The following is a 17,859-nucleotide window of genomic DNA, read 5'->3' on the forward strand; positions in this document are numbered from 1 at the left end:
GCAGGTGAATCCCAAGGCCTACTGTCAGGTGCTTTTGAGGGAGAAGGCCAGATGATGGTGGTGTGAAGGGTCAGGGCATGGTGGGGGGTGGAATTGTGGGCAGGGATGATGGTGGTGTGAGGGGTCAGGGTGTGTGGGGAGTCTGTCTTACCGTAGAAGCTGGTAGAGGAACTCTAAGACTCATTTTGGCGTTTTAGAAAGCAGGCATTCTTTAGTGCAGTGCTGGATGCATGGGGGATCATTCCACCTAATGTGCATACACTAAACCAAGAGTTCATCTTTTATATACCTTGAAGACCTGAATATTCATACATTTTTTCCAAGAAATCTCCACCTTTTTGCCTATTACATTTACATAATGCTAGTGTTGCGAAATTATGCTATGCATGCACAGGGGTCTCAGGTAGTCATTGGTGGTCATTTGGGGAATTAATCCCCTACTCCTTTTTCCTTTTACAGTCACAAGTCTTTAGATGACAGTTTCTTCTTGGATGTTTCCCCACTCGTCTGGCCAACATGTTTGATTTTTTATCTGCCTCGTTTGAGCATTTCTACCAGGATGTATCTGTTCTCAAGGTGAGGATATTTTCTCTGTACATTTTAATTACTCAGGCCTTAAACACTGTTTGGTAAAATAATATTTAAGGTATAATGGATCACTAATCGTTACAGGTCTCAACTTGCAGGCACCAGCTATAAGGCATCACCTGCGGGGGGGGGGACGGTGGCGGTGTGAGGGGTCGGGGGGGTCTGCGGGGGGGGGACGGTGTGAGGGGTCGGGGGGGTCTGCGGGCGGGGACGGTGGCGGTGTGAGGGGTCGGGGGGGTCTGCGGGCGGGGACGGTGGCGGTGTGAGGCAGCCGCGCCGTCAGAGGTGCGGGAGGCCCGGGGGAGGGCGGAGCCCCATGGCCGTTCGCGACGTGGCCGCCGGCGCGTGGCCCTTCCGCTTCCGGGGCAGCCGCCGGCGCCGCCCCCGACGTGTTTCTCCTCCCGGTTCCAAGATGGCGGCGGCGGCGGCGGCGGGCGGCGCGGGGGCCGCGGCGGCGCTGTGGAGCGAGGTGAACCGCTGCGGCCAGAACGGGGACTTCGCCCGCGCGCTCAAGTCCGTTAACAAGAGTGAGTGAGTGAGCGCACGCACGACGTGTCGGCCCCCGTCGCCATGTCGGTACCGGGCTCCGCTGCGGGGCCGTACGCTGCCGGGAGAAGGCTGCGTGCGGGCTGGGCGCGGGGCCGCTCCCGGTGTCCTTGTCCCCTCCGCCTCGTATCCTTCCCGGCCGGCGTCGCAGCCCGTGATCTCTGCCCGGGCGGGCTTGGCCCTTGTGCGGGGGCACGGCTGCGGCGGGGAACAGGCGGTTTCCGCCTGTCGGCTTCGTGCCGGACTGCGGGACAGGGCGCCCGGCGGTGCTCCGGCACGTCTCTGGAGGCTCTGCTGTGCGAGGGGAGAGGGAAAAGCGGGTGGGGGGAGCCGAGCGGGGCAGCCGCCTAGGCCCCGCTTCCGCGGCGGGACCATCGGCTGATTCTGTTGCATCATGTAGCCCTTGCAGTGGCCCAGGCCTTCAGAGGTAGTCGTGAGTTTTCCTTCAGTTTTGATCGTGGGAGGAAGGAGGGTTTTTCCCCCTGGGAGTTGGAGGAGTGTTGTTGTGCATATGGACTAAATGACTTGTGAGTAATAACCTGCCTGAAAGTGAGAGCCCACATTGAGATGTGTTGTTTTGATAGACTGGCATCCAAAATCGGATTGCAGCATAAAGCTAAAAGTTCTCTTTGCTGTTTGTAGGGAGCAGGGACTCATTTCCTGTCCTGGCAGATCAGAGTGTTGGTATCACATGAAAAAATCAAATAGCAAACCCAATTTCTCTCTCCTAGTTCTCCTTCGCTGTCTTCCACTGTCAGAAAGTATTGGTATATAAAGTGACTACCTGTCTGGAGCCATGCTGTTCCTCTGTATCAGGTGCTTTTCTTCCTGTATGCGCTTTACGTGGCACTCAGGTTTTGGCACTGTGTTCTCTGCCTGGAAGTGAATGCCGGGGGAAGGTTTGTACAGGTGTGTACAGCTCCTCTGGTGCAGCTCTGTTCAAGGCATGTTAGCACAGCTGTCACTCCAGGTAAGTTCAGTACTTATACTGGATTCATCTATGCTGGGATTTGCTTCATCATCTGAGCCAAAGCAAGCCATGCCAGGACCCCTTTAAATTGATGTGACTGCTCTCTGTGATGGGTTTTTGCAACTGCAACAGCATATGGCTTTTACAGAGTCTTAAGGTATCTAATAAGGAGTTAGATCACTGTGGTGAAACTGTTTTTTCTCCCTCAGTACTGCAGATCAGCAAAGATGATGTGACTGCACTTCAGTGTAAAGTAGTATGTCTTATTCAGAACGGGAGCTTCAAGGAAGCCCTCAGCGTAATCAACACCCACACTAAGGTGTTAACCAGGTGAGTTGTGTCTTGCTGTACTCTCAGAAATCTGAAACCGCAAGTCCCTCAGAAGGTGCTGCAGCTTCAGTGGAGGGGACTAATAGGCAGCAAAATAAAGAGCAGGAGGTGCTCAGAGCCATTGGGATTGGGCTTCTCAGTAAAATACTGATTTATTCTGGATGTGAGAGGTGGTCTGGGTAAGTTTGAGATAAGTTTGACATCTTGCTGTTACTGTTGAAGGGATTGTCCCTAATCTAGTTTTCAGCCACCTCAGGAACTGATTCTGCTTGTTGACGTGTCTGAGCTCAATAGCTGGTACAAGGGAAGAGGACAGATCTCCTGGGGAGTGAAGAGAGGAGGCCTTGCCAGTGGCAGCAAGTGGTTAGCTTTGCTTGGCTGCCCCAGCATACTGCTTCTCGGGGTCCTTTTCTTTGCCAGCCTGAAGGTACTGCTTCAGCTTTTGGGGTGGTGTAAGCGCTTTGTGCATGTTCACAAAATGAGGACCTTGGAGACAACTTGTGTTTGAGAATAAGTCAAGCTTCCCATTTGTGTCGCTAAGCAGACTCCAATTTTCTTCCTAATAAAGATGCTCTTTGTGCAACAGCCAGGATGAAAATTGCTACCCAAGAACTGCTTGGCAGCAAAGTTTTTGTATTTCAAATAATGCTCTTGTTAAGGAACTTCCCCAGAAAGTGTGTTGTAGTATCAGTGCAATGAAACATACCTTCATTTATGTTCACATCTGAATAAAACATAATTAGCTTATTCACAACTTTGTTCTTTCCTGAGATGGAAGGGGTTTTTTAGCTTGTTTTATTAGTACATAGTGAGGAGGAGGAATAATTTTTCTGAATTCAACAGGCTTCAGAGTTCTGCCTGTAATTTCTTTAGTTTGGCTGTACTGTGTGTCTGTTCCTGTATCCTTCAGAGCAGGGAGAGTGCTGGTTCTTGCTCTGTCTTAAAGTTGTCCTGTCCTGCACTTAGGCCCACTGCTTTGCTTTAATTCTTAATGCCATTCATTTGTTTTCAGTCTCCCTTAATACTTGGCTGGACTGAGATAATTTTAAATAGGCAAATAAATAGCTGGTGACAAGTTGCACCAATGATGAACTAAGGGAATCACTGGTTAATTTTCCTTTGGCTTAAATGGAGGGTAGGTGGAACACAGCATTCGGGGCGTAGGTGGAACATAGCATTCAAGGCTCTGCTTGTTTGATGATGCTTCCCTGCTGGCGTGAGCTTGCTTTGAAGCCAATTTTATGTTAACATCAGCAAACCCTTTTGCTGCAGTTCGGCTGCGCTGATATTTCAAAATAGGTTAATTTTACCGTTGGCTTAGTATCAGACTATAAGAGGGACTGTGTTTTATACCATTTCCTTTCTCTCTCTGTATGAGTCGATTGGTTTTGAAAGTTTGCAGTAACAACCTTTTGCTATAATGATATGCCTTCTCTTTAAGAAGGAGACACATAATGAAGTTTGGTATTGTTTTACCGGTAAGCATTTGATTCATATAATCAGTAGGGGGTGGGGGAGGTGATGGATTTGAAATGCCATGTGTCTGGAGACACCAGAAAAAAGGAACCTCTTTTAGGTGAAGTTTTGATATTCCTTCTCTGTTGAACACAGAGTAGGTTTAAGATATTTTCAGTGCTCAACAGATATATAATTCAATGATCTGGGATCATGTGCTCACCTCTGGTATTTGGCTCTTTGGGAATGTAGCAGTCTGTGACTAATTAGGACTGCTTAAACAAGTGTGGTTGGGTGGGTGAATGCTGTTGAATGAAGACTACAGTGCCTTCTCTCAGCCTTTGTCTTGTCCTTGCAGTGACATTATTGCCTTTGAGAAGGCCTACTGTGAATACAGGCTGAATCGTATTGAAAATGCTCTCAAAACCATTCAGAGTGCCAGTCAGCAGACAGACAAACTGAAGGAGCTTTATGGACAAGTGGTAATTACAAGCTTTTCTTCCTGGTGGGAGTTTCATATACGGGATGTCTTGTTCCTCCCCTAATGTGGGGCAAGTATGGGGACATAATTTCCTTCTCTGTGTTGAAGGTAAGGAGAGGTATAGTTCCCAACTGCTCCAACTTATGTGGAGCTTCAGTCACCTGTTACTGGAGGCAGAGTTGTCATCTTGTTGCCACTGAACCAAAGCAATACATTTGTGGCTCCCTCTCCCTTCCTGGGTCTGGCCTGATAACAGCCATCTGGCTGAGGGCTTGGAGGATGGAAGAGAGCTGATGTGATTTGTTTGTGATTGAGCCATCTGCTTGCATTAGATACCTGTCCAGAAATGGTTACTCAGGCGTTAGAAGTGAAGCAGAGAAGAAGTTGCGTTTCTTCTCTGGTTTCTCCCTGGTTGATCAGAACAGTTTTGTGAAGAATTGGCTGTCTTCTCTCAGCTGCATGAAAGACCATCATTTAATCTCTCTCATAGAGAGGTGACTTAATGTGGAAAAAGGCTGTTTGAGGACAAAACTGCATCCTCTGCTGCTTTTAAAGAAGCTGTTTTAGGAGTAAGAACTGTGCTATTTGTGTGCAGGTATCTGGTGTCATTGTTTGAGTCCTTGCAAATGTAGTCTATAGAGTTTGCTCTTAAAAGTAGGTGCAAACCTACCTTTAGGTTAGTAATGTTCAGCTTAAAACATGTAGTGCTCTGATGCTGCCAGTCCATGGGGAGGGAGGAAGGAGGCTGTAGTTACTAGCATGCACAGGGAAATACTATTCTGAAGGCTAATTCCTTTCCTTTCTCAGTTGTACAGGTTGGAGCGTTATGACGATTGTCTGGCTGCATACAGGGATCTCATCCGCAACTCCCAGGATGAGTATGAGGAAGAGAGAAAAACCAACCTCTCTGCTGTTGTGGCAGCACAAAGCACATGGGAGAAGGTGATGCCAGTAAGTGAGTGTGCGTGTATGTGTGTAAGAGTGAGAGCCAAGGCATAAAGGATATGAAATCGTAGATATTTGACAGGATAGAAATGTGTTCATGTCTCTTAATGACTTCTGAGTGTATTGAAGATCACCTAGTGGTTTCCCCCTGTATGGAGGAATAAATGTTGTTATTGTTCATGAGTTAACCTTCATCTTTGATTTCTAGGAGGCTTGTATTAGTAGATGTCACAGCAGAGCACAAAGTGTATCTCTCTGAGCCTGCATTATGCAGAACGCCTGTGGTGACTAGCACTTTCCTGTCTCATTACCCTCTTGTCCAGGGTAAAGCTAACTGCCTGGATCACCCAGCCATGCTTGGGAATATTTTTATTTAATGAGCAGTGCAGATTGTAATGTTCTCATGTTTTCAGAAGTCTTTGTCCTTGGTGGTGTGCACAGCATGCTCAGTTTCTGTTCAGCACTGTGGATACAATTCTTAGTCCTCTAGAGTAGTAGTTCTTACCTACCCTCTTTCAGCAGCCGAAGTAGTCTCCAAGATGAGGCTGGAGTTTTGCTGCCGCCCTGTCAGTTTCCTCTGACTTTGTTGTGTAGTGTGAGGTCAGATCCTTTGCACTGTGACTTTTATTTGCCAGGTGTGTGCCCTTTTAAAATTGCCTCTAAATTTATTTTGCAAGGAATAGCTTGAATGTGTGTGAAAAAAAAAAAAGTTTGTAGCTATTGCATGTCAAATCTGTATAGATCAGTTGGTGTTTATGCACTGTTGCCTTTGCTTTTCATGCTAGGAGGATTTGGGCCTTCGAGAAGCTACCTACGAACTGTGTTATAACAGTGCATGTGCATTGATTGGGCAAGGAAAGTTGAATGAAGCAATGAAAAAACTACAGAAAGCAGAAGGTAAAAACATGGTGAGGTGAGAAGGAAGCTTTGTGTGGTGGAAGTGGTTACTCTATAGACATGTTTAATGAGAGAGAAAGATGTTTTGAAAATTTAAAACCAGACCAATGGCAGGATTTGTTGTAAGTTTCCAGGTGGTTCCCGACAGAACTGTTGTTTTTATAGAAGCATTCTTCTGCAGCTCTTTTCCAGGGCTATGCGGCATATAGCATGTCCTGGCTCTCTTACAGCCTCCTAATTGGTGTTCAGTGCCTTTGAGCAGTTTTTTGAAGTAGGAAGTAAATATGAGTGTAATCTCTTCTCATAAGCATGAGACGTTTCATCTATTCTGCCTCCTGGTTTTGTTAGTATATGTATATATATAAACATATACTATAAAAAAAAAATAGTTCATGATCTGGATTAGGTATGAAATTAGTATAAACCAATAAATGAGCTTTTTTTGTGAAGAGGATGTTTTCCTATGGGGTGGAAGGGGAATTTTTTGTATGTTTTAATTAAAAAAAAAAAAAAAAGGACTGGGTGCCTGTGGTGGGTTGACCCTGGTTGGATGCCAGGTGCCCACCAAAGCTGCTCTATCACTCCCCTCTTCAGTTGGACAGGGGAGGAAAATATAATGAAAGGCTTGTGGATCAAGATAAGGACGGGGAGAGATCATTCACCAAATCTTCATGGGCAAAACAGACAACTTGGGAAATTAATTTATTGCCAATCCAGTAAGAGTAGGATAATGAGAAATAAAAAATATCTTAAAACATCTTCCCCCTACCCCTTCCTTCTTCCCGGGTTCAACTTCACTCCTGATTTCTCTGCCTTCTCCCTGCCAGTGGTACAGAAAGATGGGGAATGGGGGTTGCAGTCAGTTCATCAGATGTTGCCTCTGCTGCTTCTTCCTCCTCAGGGGGAGGACTCCTCACACTCTTCCCCTGCTCCAGTGTGGTGTCTCTCCCACAGGAGAGAGCCCTCCATAAACTTCTCCAATGTGAGTCTTTCCCATGGGCTGCAGTTCTTCACAAACTGCTCCAGTGTGGGTCCTTTCTGTGGGGTGCAGTCCTTCAGGAACAGACTGCCTCAGTGTGGGTCCCCCATGGGGTCAAAAGTCTTGCCAGCAAACCTGCTCCAGCTTGGGCTTCTCTCTCCACAGGGCCACAGGTCCTGCCAGGAGCCTGCCCCAGTGCAGGTTTTCCATGGGGTCACAGCCTCCTTTGGGCATCCCCCTGCTCTGGTGTGGGGTTCCCCATGGGCTGCTGGTGGGCATCTTCTTCACCGTGGGCCTCCACAGGCTGCAGGGGAATCTCTGCTCCCGCGCCTGGAGCACCTCCTCCCCCTCCTTCTTCGCTGCCCTTGGTGTCTGCAGAGTTGTTTCTGTCAAATACTCTCATCTCCAGCCGCAATTGCTGTTGCACAGTTGGTTTTTTACCTTCTTAAATATGTTACCACAGAGGCACTACCACCATTGCTGATGGGTTTGGCCTTGGCCAGCGGTGGGTTTGTCTTGGAGCTGGCTGGCATTGGCTGCATTGAACATAGGGGAAGCTTCTGGCAGCTTCTTACATAAGCCACCCCTGTAGCCCTGTTGCCCTGCTACCAAAACCTTGCCATGCAGGGGAGAGAATTAGGAATAATTGCAGATAAATAGGTCAGTTCTGTCCTGATTTAGATGATAGAATAGCATCTCTCCCATACAACTGTTTTATTAAGCATCTGTAATTTGAGCTGTTGACAGTTGTTCTTTGGAGAGCAAAACAAGTGATGTTCTGGTGAGGTATATGAGAAAGTTAAGTGACTAGCATGTGCACTGAAAACTGATGGAATTGCTGCCCCATAAAGGGTGGTGTGATCTGAATATTGAAAGCTGCAGCACTTAAAATAACTCACAGGATGGTGAGCACTTGCAGCCAAGTGATCCCTGTGGAAAAGATTAGGAGCTAGGTTTAAGGAGATTTGCTCAGGAGAGAAAATGAGTGTGTGACTCTGCTCTCACAAAGTGTCTTTGGGTGGGCCAGTATCTCCTGTGCCTCTGATATTTCTTCTGTGTCATTTAGTCTTCTCCCTCATGCTCAGTCCCATCCATCATCACCTTGTAGTCTGATGTACCCTTGTAATGCTGCAGACGTTTCATGGATACATGAAAAAAGTATATGTTCCCCTTGCTTCTAGGCTATTTTTTTCCCCCCTAAAGCCTTCTAAATTGTGTTCTTCAATTTGTTTTTACTTCTAGAGCTCTGCCGCCAGTCGCTGTCAGAAGACTCTGTAAGTTCTTGATGTTGTTCTGGAAAGCGTTTGCTTTGCGCCAGCGTGAATGAGGGTGTGGCCATAAAGCGTTCTGCGGATAGCTGGAGGATAGGCAGAGCTGCTGTGCAGTATTACCCAGCAAGACTTGCCACTGCTGCTGGTACCCGCTTCTGAGGCGGGGGCAGCAATCTTGGTTGTTGCAGAAGGGAAGCTAATGCTGCAGGCTGCTTGCTGCTGTGCTCCTTGCAAGTTGCCTACGCAGGTGCAGGCAGGATGGATGCAGGTTGTCTGAAACCTCCCTGTGACCCACTCATGGTATGGATGAACATGCTGAGTGGGTGTTGGGAAACACAGGAAATTTGTTATCATTGTCGTTGATTCATACAGAAGGGCAGATTCAATGCATAAATTAAGGATATCTTCAGATACTTGCAAGAGCAGGTGAAGCTTGCTTTTCTCCTGGTTTAACACAGATGTGTTTGTGCTGTGGCTATAATCTTCACCTGTAGTGACTGGGGTACTTTGCTGCTAATACTGCCCAAGAGAGCATTTGCCAGCAAAATGCTGAAGCTAGGGGAAGAGAGGTGAGATGGCAGCTTTTTTTCTTTTTGCTTTGATTTTCCTTCAGGATGTGACAGAGGAAGACATTGAGGCTGAACTGGCCATTATTCATGGTCAGATGGCTTATATCATGCAACTGCAAGGTCGTACAGAGGATGCTCTACAGCTCTACAATCAAATAATCAAGTTGAAGTAAGGGCTTTTCTAAAACAAATGGTCAGTCTTCTGTCTGTAGAGACCACTGTTTAATAATAATATGCTTTCTGCTTCTCTGCAGGCCAACAGATGTAGGACTGCTTGCTGTCATTGCAAATAACATCATCACAATTAACAAGGTATAGAATTACCTCACTGCTAATGCAGCCTTACTGATGGTTACTCAGCTTGTTTCTCTTCTGCTGTGGAGAGGAGGGGGATAATGAGGAAAGACTTTTTCCTAAACAGAAGTTAAATCGCAGACCCAGAGACTTTTTCTTCAAGGAATGTCTTGAAATCTTCTCATGATATGTGATTTCTCCAGGACCAAAATGTCTTTGACTCGAAGAAAAAGGTGAAGCTGACCAATGCAGAAGGTGTTGAGCATAAACTCTCCAAGAAACAGCTCCAGGCGATTGAATTCAACAAAGCTTTGCTGGCAATGTACACTAACCAGGTAGGGGAAACTGATCTGCAGTAACTAGCTAGCAATTTAATATTCTCCATGGGAGTTTGACTAGGCAGAAATTGATATGCAATTGTTCTGTGTCTGAAGATAAGACCACTTGGTTTAGGCACATAAGTGAGGTGGAAAAAACAATCATCAAAAAGAACAGACAGCCAGTTGTATAGTGACTTGAGTGTTAATGTAGGGAGGATGGTGTGGAGATGACTAGAAGACAGAAGAGGTGGGTGTGGTTCTTAGATCCATCTGAAGTGCTACTAAGAGAACTTGTTCTTGGTTCTGCATACCTATTTCGGGGAAGCCTTCACTAGCATCTCTTCTTAGATACAACTGGTATGTTAGTCCTGTATTGGGAGCTTGCAGAGGTTGAGAAAAGTGTATTCTCTCTTCCCACTCCTCAGGCAGATCAGTGCCGCAAGCTGTCAGCGAGCCTGCAGTCGCAGAGCCCTGAGCATCTGCTCCCTGTGCTTATCCAGGCAGCTCAACTGTGTCGCGAGAAGCAGCATGCAAAGGCTGTAGGGCTCTTGCAGGTAGGTTAAGAGAAAGTACTCCTTTGGCCAAGCTCCATTTAAACTTGTGCTTTATGTTCTTATGTGCTGTTTTCCTTAGTTTGTTTTGTCGTGTTTAAATTGCCAGGGGTATTTGTGCTTATTTTGGTTTGGTTTAATGCTGATGTAGAAAGTATTTAGGCCCGACTGAATGATGCTGCTTTTAAGGGGAAATCGTACCCTTACACCTCTGATTTTTATGCTTAGAAAACTGTAGTAGACTTCTTGTAGGGTAAGCAGTGAGCTCTGCTGCTCTGCTTGCAAGCAGTTTGCAACAGCCTCCTTTTGGGAGGGAGTGAGTGCCCTGAGACAACAATCTGAGAGGACAGTGGGCCACTGGCACAGTTTGGGGCCCTCCTCTGCTGTGTGCTGAAGGCTGCCTGTGCTGGATAGCTTCCTTTGGCTCTTTCCAGCTTGCTGTGACCGAGCACGAGAGATGATTCGCCATAGCAGCAGCCTGGCGCCCACACACATGTTGAATTGTTCTTTTCCCTGACTTTCAGGACTTTGCAGACCAGCACCCTGCCAGTGCAGCTGAGATTAAGCTGACGATGGCCCAGCTGAAAATTGCTCAAGGTATCCAGTGTCCTCCTTTGTTGGGAAGTGTCTGCACACGATAATCGTACAAGGGGTGAGAAAAACAGGCTGTAGGGCAATCTTTACTGCAGTCACTGTTATGACAGGGGTGCAGAGCAGAGATGCTTTCAGTCAGGTATTCTATATATGTGTCTGTGGCAGGATAACGCCCATAGCTTAATGTCTGGATGTCCAGGCTCCACAGATCCCTGGCATAGATGTCCATAGTCTTTGTGAATAATAGAGCTGAATCTGTTTTGCGACAGGAGGGTTTTGGGAGTGGTGCAGGGCTCCCTGATGCTACTGTTCCCGTATGCAGTCAGGCAGTGCAGAGTTTCTCCTGGAAGAGAAGACCCTGCTCACAAAAACTTGCTCCTGAGCCTTTGGCATGGTATGGCAAGGGTAGAAAGGTCCTTTGTGTGGAGGCCTGTCCTTTATTCCTGGAAACAGGGAGGTATTCCGAGAAGGGGATCATTATCTCCCCATTGTTTACCTTTGGCTGTAAGTTCACAGGAAGAGTAAAGTGTTATTGTGACACTCAGAACATGTTCCTTCCTGCCTCTCTTCTAGGCAGTGTCACCAAAGCCTGCATGATCCTGAGGAGCATAGAAGAACTGCAGCACAAGCCTGGTATGGTAAGCAAAACTCAGCCTGAACTGTGAGGTTTTTCCCTTGTAGCACAGCTTTGTACTGCCCACTCTCTGTTGCCTCTTCTCTGTGGTTTTCACTTGACCTGAGTGTCTGAAGGGAACCTGAGTCCATCTTCCTTGTCTTGGACAAAGGTGGGATTATAACTTGCATCACGTGCCCTGAACTTAGCCACAGAAGTACTCTGCCTGTCAGCAGAGATGCTCTCTGCCTATGTTCATACTCTCTTGTAATCCCTCAGACCTGCATGTTGCCTGGATTTACTTGCATAACATGACTGGAGCATCTGCTTCCTTGGTATGTACGGTTGGGAAGTTTTTGAAGCAGCTTTAGGACAACAGGCATTAGAGAGAAAGTGCCATATGTTCTATCCTGCAGCATCACCCTGTTCTGCACACATGTCTACATCTGGTATTCGGAAAAGCTTGATGACTTTAAAACTGCTCAGGTGTACAGTATAAGGATCTTGAGCAGCAGCTGACAGTTGCAGGTCTGTTCCAGTTGCAAGTGTGAATGATCAAAGTAATTTATGGGGCAGTCAGCAATACCTGCTCTTGCCCTGCATGTCACCTCTAGTTGTGACTGGGGTGTAAACAAACAGGTGGTGTCTGTATCATCTCTTCAGTGCTGATTTCTTTTTTTCATGGATCTTGGGATAAAGAATGGGGGAAGGAAAAGGGTTTCTAATGATACTGTGTCCAGTGGCAAGCAAAGAAGGTTCTTCCTGTGAATGCAGTCTTGAGCTTGTACTGGAGAAAGATTGGTGGGGACATTTCTTTGGGAGGGATCTGGGTAGGAAGATCAAGCCTGGCTATCCTGCCTGTTACCACAGCTGGTTTTCAGGGGCAGAGCAGAAAGCTTACACTGAGTCTGATTTTGGGAAATCCCGTCATCTAACTGCTGACTTTCTGGCTATAGACAGCTTGTGTGAAGATTTGCTATAAGCTGCTCTTGAATGTTTGCAGGTGTCTGCGTTGGTGACAATGTACAGTCATGAAGAGGACATTGACAGTGCAATCGAGGTCTTCACGCAGGCTATCCAGTGGTATCAGCAATTCCAGGCAAGTCGGACCAGAGGAGCTAATGTGCAAGGCTTTGTCCCAGTCTTTATAACTAGTCCTGTTCAGCTTTCCTGTTGATGCATAGCCCCAGCAGCACACCCCGTTGGGGTTTTGGAGACCTGTGAGCTCCTGTTTTGTGAAGATTTGTTTTATCACTGTTTCATTACTTCAGATGTGTTTTGAAAAGGGAGCAGCAGCTCCTGTCAGATAAAAGTGGGGGTGGTGAGTGTCCAAATGTAGCAATTGGGCCTTCTCCCTGAGTAGAAAACATTGTGGAGCAGCAAGTGGCCTTGTCTCATGCAATTCTGCCTCACACCCTGGAGTGCAAAGGTGGACTACTTTTTGCGTGACAGGTTGCTAACACAGTTCTTCTTGGCCAGGTCTCAGGGGCATTAAAGCCAGCTAGGGCTGGGCTCCATGCTGTGATAGTTCGGAGCAAATTATGACTGCTTTGTCTTTCAGCCAAAGTCTCCTGTCCATCTGTCACTGATAAGGGAAGCTGCCAACTTCAAATTAAAGCATGGCAGGAAGAAGGAAGCAATCAGCGACTTGGAGGAGCTCTGGAAGTGAGTTGGGTGGTTGCTGAACCAGGAGGTCTCCATCCAGAGACCTTTGCAAGCGTTGTGGTGCCAGGCAGTGTCTGACAGTGTTGGTTGACTGGTAGCCCTCCCTTAGAATTGCTTTTGCACAGGGTCTCCAATGCAAAGCTGTATTTTGGAAGGAGAGGGAGTCATTTGTTTGATCTATAGCTGGTGTTCACTTGAAAACCTGTGTGTTTTGTCCCAGGTGCCTCTTGTGTGTAGTGAAGGTTGCTTTAGGGACTGAGGTGCATCATTTTTTCTAGTGCTGCATAAACCATGGATGTCTAGGTTTTAGTTTTTATTATGCACCTGATGGGATTTGGGGGAGGGGGGGCGGAATGGGACGACACGCAGACTGTTAATTTGCCTTTGCTACTGGGACCTGAGGGATTTTTGTCTTTTGTTGTCTGCTTTGTGATACTGTGGAGATGTCTGCACCTCCTTTTGGCTGCACCAGTGACGTTTGGTGATGTGCTGTGGAGGAGAAAACAGACTGATATACCTGTCCCCACAGACAGCAGCTGTGCTACAGCAGCAAGCACTGCATGGTGATACCAGTCTTTGGGATGAGTCTGTACCTTGGTAACTTGGTCATTTTTTTTCTTTTTCTACAAAGGCAAAACCCAAAAGACGTACATACCCTGGCACAGCTCATCTCTGCCTACTCCCTGGTGGACCCTGAAAAAGCTAAAGTGTATCCTTTTGATGGTGGAATCAGAGCAAAGAAAGAGGCATTTGAACATTGTTCCCTTGGATTTCAACTATGTGTGGAATTCAGTCCCACTTTCACCTGAAGAAAGGCAAGGAACATCTCCACAGCAGCTACATATCCAGGTCAAGTTGTCTGGAGCTACATTATTTCCCTAATTGGTTTGGTTATGGCTGGATCCCAGGACCTTTTTGTCTTTGGCCTCCTTCTCTGAGAATGGATAACTTGAGACTAGGTGGAACCAAAAATAGGAGATCCTTCATCTTTGCTGCTGGAATCTTAAACCTGTGGTAGTAATGCAGGATTGTGCCCAATAAAATATGCCTAAGCTCTCACTGACCCAAAATACCATGTTGACATACTGCTTTTGCCATGCTGAGCAGCTTTCAGAGGAAGTTGCTGCTTCTGTCCCCATATCAAAGAAGGAAAAAATGAGGCAGATGGTGATGAAGCAGCTCATCCCAGCTTGTGCAGGAAGCTGGTGAGAAAGCTGGAACTAGCCCTGTAGGCCTGTTGGGTGTCTGCATTGCTAACAGGCCAGATTTGTCCAAGCTGAAGTTGTCCATTGCTATCTGGACAAACCTGGGTGTTTATTTTTTTGCTTGCTGGTTTGCATCCCTGAACTCTTCCCTTGCAGTCTTAGCAAACACTTGCCTTCCTCAGATACCATGTCACTGAAAGTAGATGTTGATGCGCTGGAGAACTCCCATGGAGCAACCTATGTTCGGAAGAAAGCTGGGAAACTCACTGGGGACAACCAGCAGAAGGAGCCAGGGTAAAGTGGGCTGCTGTAGCTCTGATGCAGTTATTCTTTGGTGTGGCACAAGAACCACACCTGGTGTGGTGGGGACATTGCTGTTGGGAGGCAGGATGGTGAAAAAGGAGCCTGTTTAACTGCAGGGAGCTTTCAGGTAGCTGCAGACCAAGTTTTGAGAGAGATGGGAATGGTTTAACTTCTTACAGAGCTAGTTTTTAATTGACTTGTGTGCTGTGTCCATGCTGTGTCATAGTGGCTGTTTCCCTTCTTGCTTTTCAGACAAGGGGATGTGAAGAAGAAGAAGAAAAAAAAGAAGGGTAAGTTTCCTAGCTGTTGGCACAGCACAGCTTCAGAGAGCTTGCCAGATTGTTTCTTCAAATAGGCAGTCTTCAGCTCTCCAGGAGCTGGAGCTTTTGCTGGGACTGGGTCCCTGTGAACCCAGATCTTCATGACAGCTTGTTTAGGTGGGGCTTTTTTCAGCAGTAGTAACACTTTAATAAGATGATGTGAGTTTGCTGGACTCCATGCTTCCTGGCTACTGACGTCCCATGTGTGTCCCTTGGTGATGCCTCTCTAGTGTGTTGACTCCAATCCCATTTCCTGGTGCTTGGATGTTCTGCAGGAAAGCTGCCTAAGAACTACGACCCCAAGGTGACTCCTGACCCTGAGCGGTGGCTTCCAATGCGAGAGCGTTCCTACTATCGTGGACGGAAGAAGGGCAAGAAGAAGGATCAGGTTGGCAAGGGGACTCAGGGTTCAACCACAACTGGCTCTTCTGAACTGTAAGTACCCATTTTGCAGGGCACGGTGTGGGGAATCGCTCCTGGGCAGCTGGGAGGGCTGCGTGTGCTGCTTTTCTGTGGCTTTGTCAGTGCAGCTGCTGTGGGTGGCACAAGTGAAACCATACTTTGCTGCTTGAACCTTCAACTGCTGTCCCAAAGATCCCTATAGGTTGTTGAAAACCCAAATGATATGGTAGGCATGCTTGAAGGTGCCAAGGTGCAAATAAAATTCCCTGAGTTTTAATGTGCTTTTATTAAGTTCGAAGATGAGATGAATTTTGCATGCTTTCCCTTGAGCTATTTGCTTTCAAGTCTTTAAGTGGCTGCAGAACCATTAGCCATGATTTGGGAAAACACTGGTTCCTTCTAAGTTGACACTGAGTATTTGAGCTGGAATCAGGGTTTACCATTGTGTGTGAGGCCTGACAGCAAGATGGTGACTCACTAGCATCTGAGAGAAAGAAGTAGTTCTAAAATGATAGCAATGCAGTGAATTGCCAGTGCTGTCTGATAGTTTCTCTTTACACAGCTGTCTCAAAACAGAAGCATGAAAAGCCTTTTTTGGCACTGCTGGCTTGAGCAGTGTTTGCAAGGAGACCTGGCACAAAGATGCCTTTGTAGTTAAGAAGAGAGAAAGAATGATGGGTTTGCGCTGCCTAGGCCTGAGGGCTAGCATGAGCTGTCATACATCTATTCAAAAATTAGTCTTGCTTTCTTTGCTGATGACTTAGGCTATCTAGCAAACATCAGTTAAAAGGTGGTTGATGCCCTGAGACATGTTCCCATCATCCATCAGCCCTTCTATGTATATTGAAGCTTATTTAAGATCCCCTTGCATGAGTGCCCTTCCGTGCATAATGCCACCTAATGCTGTCTTGTGGGACAGCTGCTCTTTTTTGCTGTTTGCTTCCTGCAGTAGTGCCACATCTTGCAAGTGGTTGTGAACCCACATGGTAACTCTTTCTCTCATCTTCCCTGCAGGGATGCCAGTAGGACTGCCAGCAGCCCACCTACCTCCCCTCGGCCCGGCAGTGCTGCAGCTGTATCAGCCACAAGTAACGTCATCCCTCCCAGGCACCAAAAACCTGCCGGTGCCCCGGCCACCAAGAAGAAACAGCAACAGAAGAAGAAGAAAGGGGCTAAAGGAGGGTGGTAAAAAGCAGGATGTGTAACCTCCCTCCCTTAGTCGGTGATGCTGGTTCCAGAATAAAGGTCAAAAGCAAGTGCTGGTGAAAGACTCTTGGCATCCGGATCTCTGTCCTGCCTGTCAGTGGTCTGGGGGGAAATGGGCTGATACAGGCACCACCATGTGTCTGCTCACCAAGTTGCCTTCCTCACACTTGTCCCCACTGTGACAGGGTGTTGGCATCAAACTCAACTGCAGTCCCCTAAGAAGAAATCTGTCCACGTTGCCAAATGTTTAAAAGATGTGCAATAATCAAAAACTTACTGAAATGTAGATTTATGCTCCTCCTGCCTATGTTAGTTAAGGCCTTTAACAGATTTATCTGACAGTGTCTCTGACCAGGCATGATGCAAACACTGTCTTCGGTGTCTTGTCCCAGTCAGTCATTGAGCACCAGTCAGCACAGGCATGGAGGATCTTGGGAAATAATGTATGGGCTAGATGATACAGAAAATAATCTGAAAGGAGAGAACAAGGCTGTGAGGAGAAAGCATGGCGAAGTGTGTGGCAGCTGGCTCATTGTCCCCTTTTTTGCAAGCCAACTTCCTTGTTCTAGTGGGCTTCGGAAAACAAGAGTGAACTAAACCAAAGTGGCTGGTTATGATGGTGGGCTGCAGTGAAGAGGCACTGCGCTTCTTGAGTGGAAGCTGGGGATGAGATGGAAGATGTATCTGCTTTCCTAGCACCCCACAGGTAGCCTCCAAGCATCTCTTGCAACTTCTTGTTTGGTCTCAATGTAGCTAAAGCATTTTTCCATGCGTGGACTTACAGTGGGTAGAACTAGCACCTCAGGGAAAGCTGTTAGGTGTCCCCCCAAAAGGCAAAGACTTTATATCTGAATTTAAAGCAAAGGCCTGAAGAGGTGGGGAGCAAGGGAAATGTTACTGTGGCTTAAAACCCTGCCTTGAGTCCCCATTGAATAAAAATCTAAGTAGAATCCAATCTTTATTACCTTGATTGCACACTGGGACCATATGGAAAGGGGATTGCTCTGAGTGAGAACAGAACTTTATGCATGGCCGGCGGAGTCACTTGCTGCCACTGGAGTGCTGAAGAGAAAATATTATTCTGAATGACTTGCCTGGGTGCTTTGCCTCCTCTTAGCCAGCAGCTGGTGACTGCAGGAGAGAGCGCACTGTCCTGCAGCGATGCAGTTTCTGGAGGGAGATTTGGAGTGAGGCGAATGCAACTCTTATGTTCTCCAGGTGTCTTCTCTGGTTAAACCTGGCAGGACCTCTGACCAGATGGAAAAGCTGACGTGCGGCACTGCTGGAGCCCTGACCGGGCTGTCTGGACGCTTCCCCGGGCGATGGGTGCCCAGCTAGAAGCAAGCTGGGAGCAA

At 47.2% G+C, this 17,859-nt stretch overlaps 1 protein-coding gene across 2 annotated transcripts; it reads left to right on the plus strand.

The window, feature by feature from the left end:
- The first annotated feature begins 976 nt into the window (after window positions 1–976).
- SRP72 (signal recognition particle 72) lies at window positions 977–17,429 on the plus strand. Of its 2 annotated transcripts, XM_074905605.1 has the most exons (19): window positions 977–1,115; window positions 2,314–2,434; window positions 4,248–4,371; window positions 5,178–5,321; window positions 6,101–6,212; window positions 8,434–8,465; window positions 9,076–9,200; window positions 9,286–9,343; window positions 9,529–9,660; window positions 10,071–10,199; window positions 10,721–10,793; window positions 11,364–11,428; window positions 12,407–12,502; window positions 12,965–13,068; window positions 13,700–13,777; window positions 14,430–14,567; window positions 14,829–14,866; window positions 15,172–15,331; window positions 16,313–17,428. In XM_074905605.1, the coding sequence occupies exons 1-19, from the start codon at window positions 1,001–1,003 to the stop codon at window positions 16,485–16,487; spliced, it is 2,019 nt and encodes a 672-aa protein (XP_074761706.1). In that variant the 5' UTR covers window positions 977–1,000; the 3' UTR covers window positions 16,488–17,428. The 2 variants fall into 2 exon arrangements, with proteins under 2 accessions (XP_074761706.1, XP_074761707.1); XM_074905606.1 differs by lacking the exons at window positions 9,076–9,200; window positions 9,286–9,343 and having other exon boundaries at window positions 16,313–17,429.
- The last annotated feature ends 430 nt before the right edge of the window (window positions 17,430–17,859 follow it).

Source organism: Athene noctua, chromosome 4 (assembly GCF_965140245.1).
Source record: "Athene noctua chromosome 4, bAthNoc1.hap1.1, whole genome shotgun sequence".
NCBI lineage: Eukaryota > Metazoa > Chordata > Aves > Strigiformes > Strigidae > Athene > Athene noctua.

Excerpts from the sequence above, each read along its gene's own strand:
- SRP72 (XM_074905605.1), top strand. The coding sequence starts at position 1,001 with ATGGCGGCGGCGGCGGCGGCGGGCGGCGCGGGGGCCGCGGCGGCGCTG. Across the intron at positions 4,372-5,177 it reads AGGAGCTTTATGGACAAGTG|TTGTACAGGTTGGAGCGTTA; the intron begins GTAATTACAAGC and ends TTCCTTTCTCAG. Across the intron at positions 8,466-9,075 it reads AGTCGCTGTCAGAAGACTCT|GATGTGACAGAGGAAGACAT; the intron begins GTAAGTTCTTGA and ends ATTTTCCTTCAG.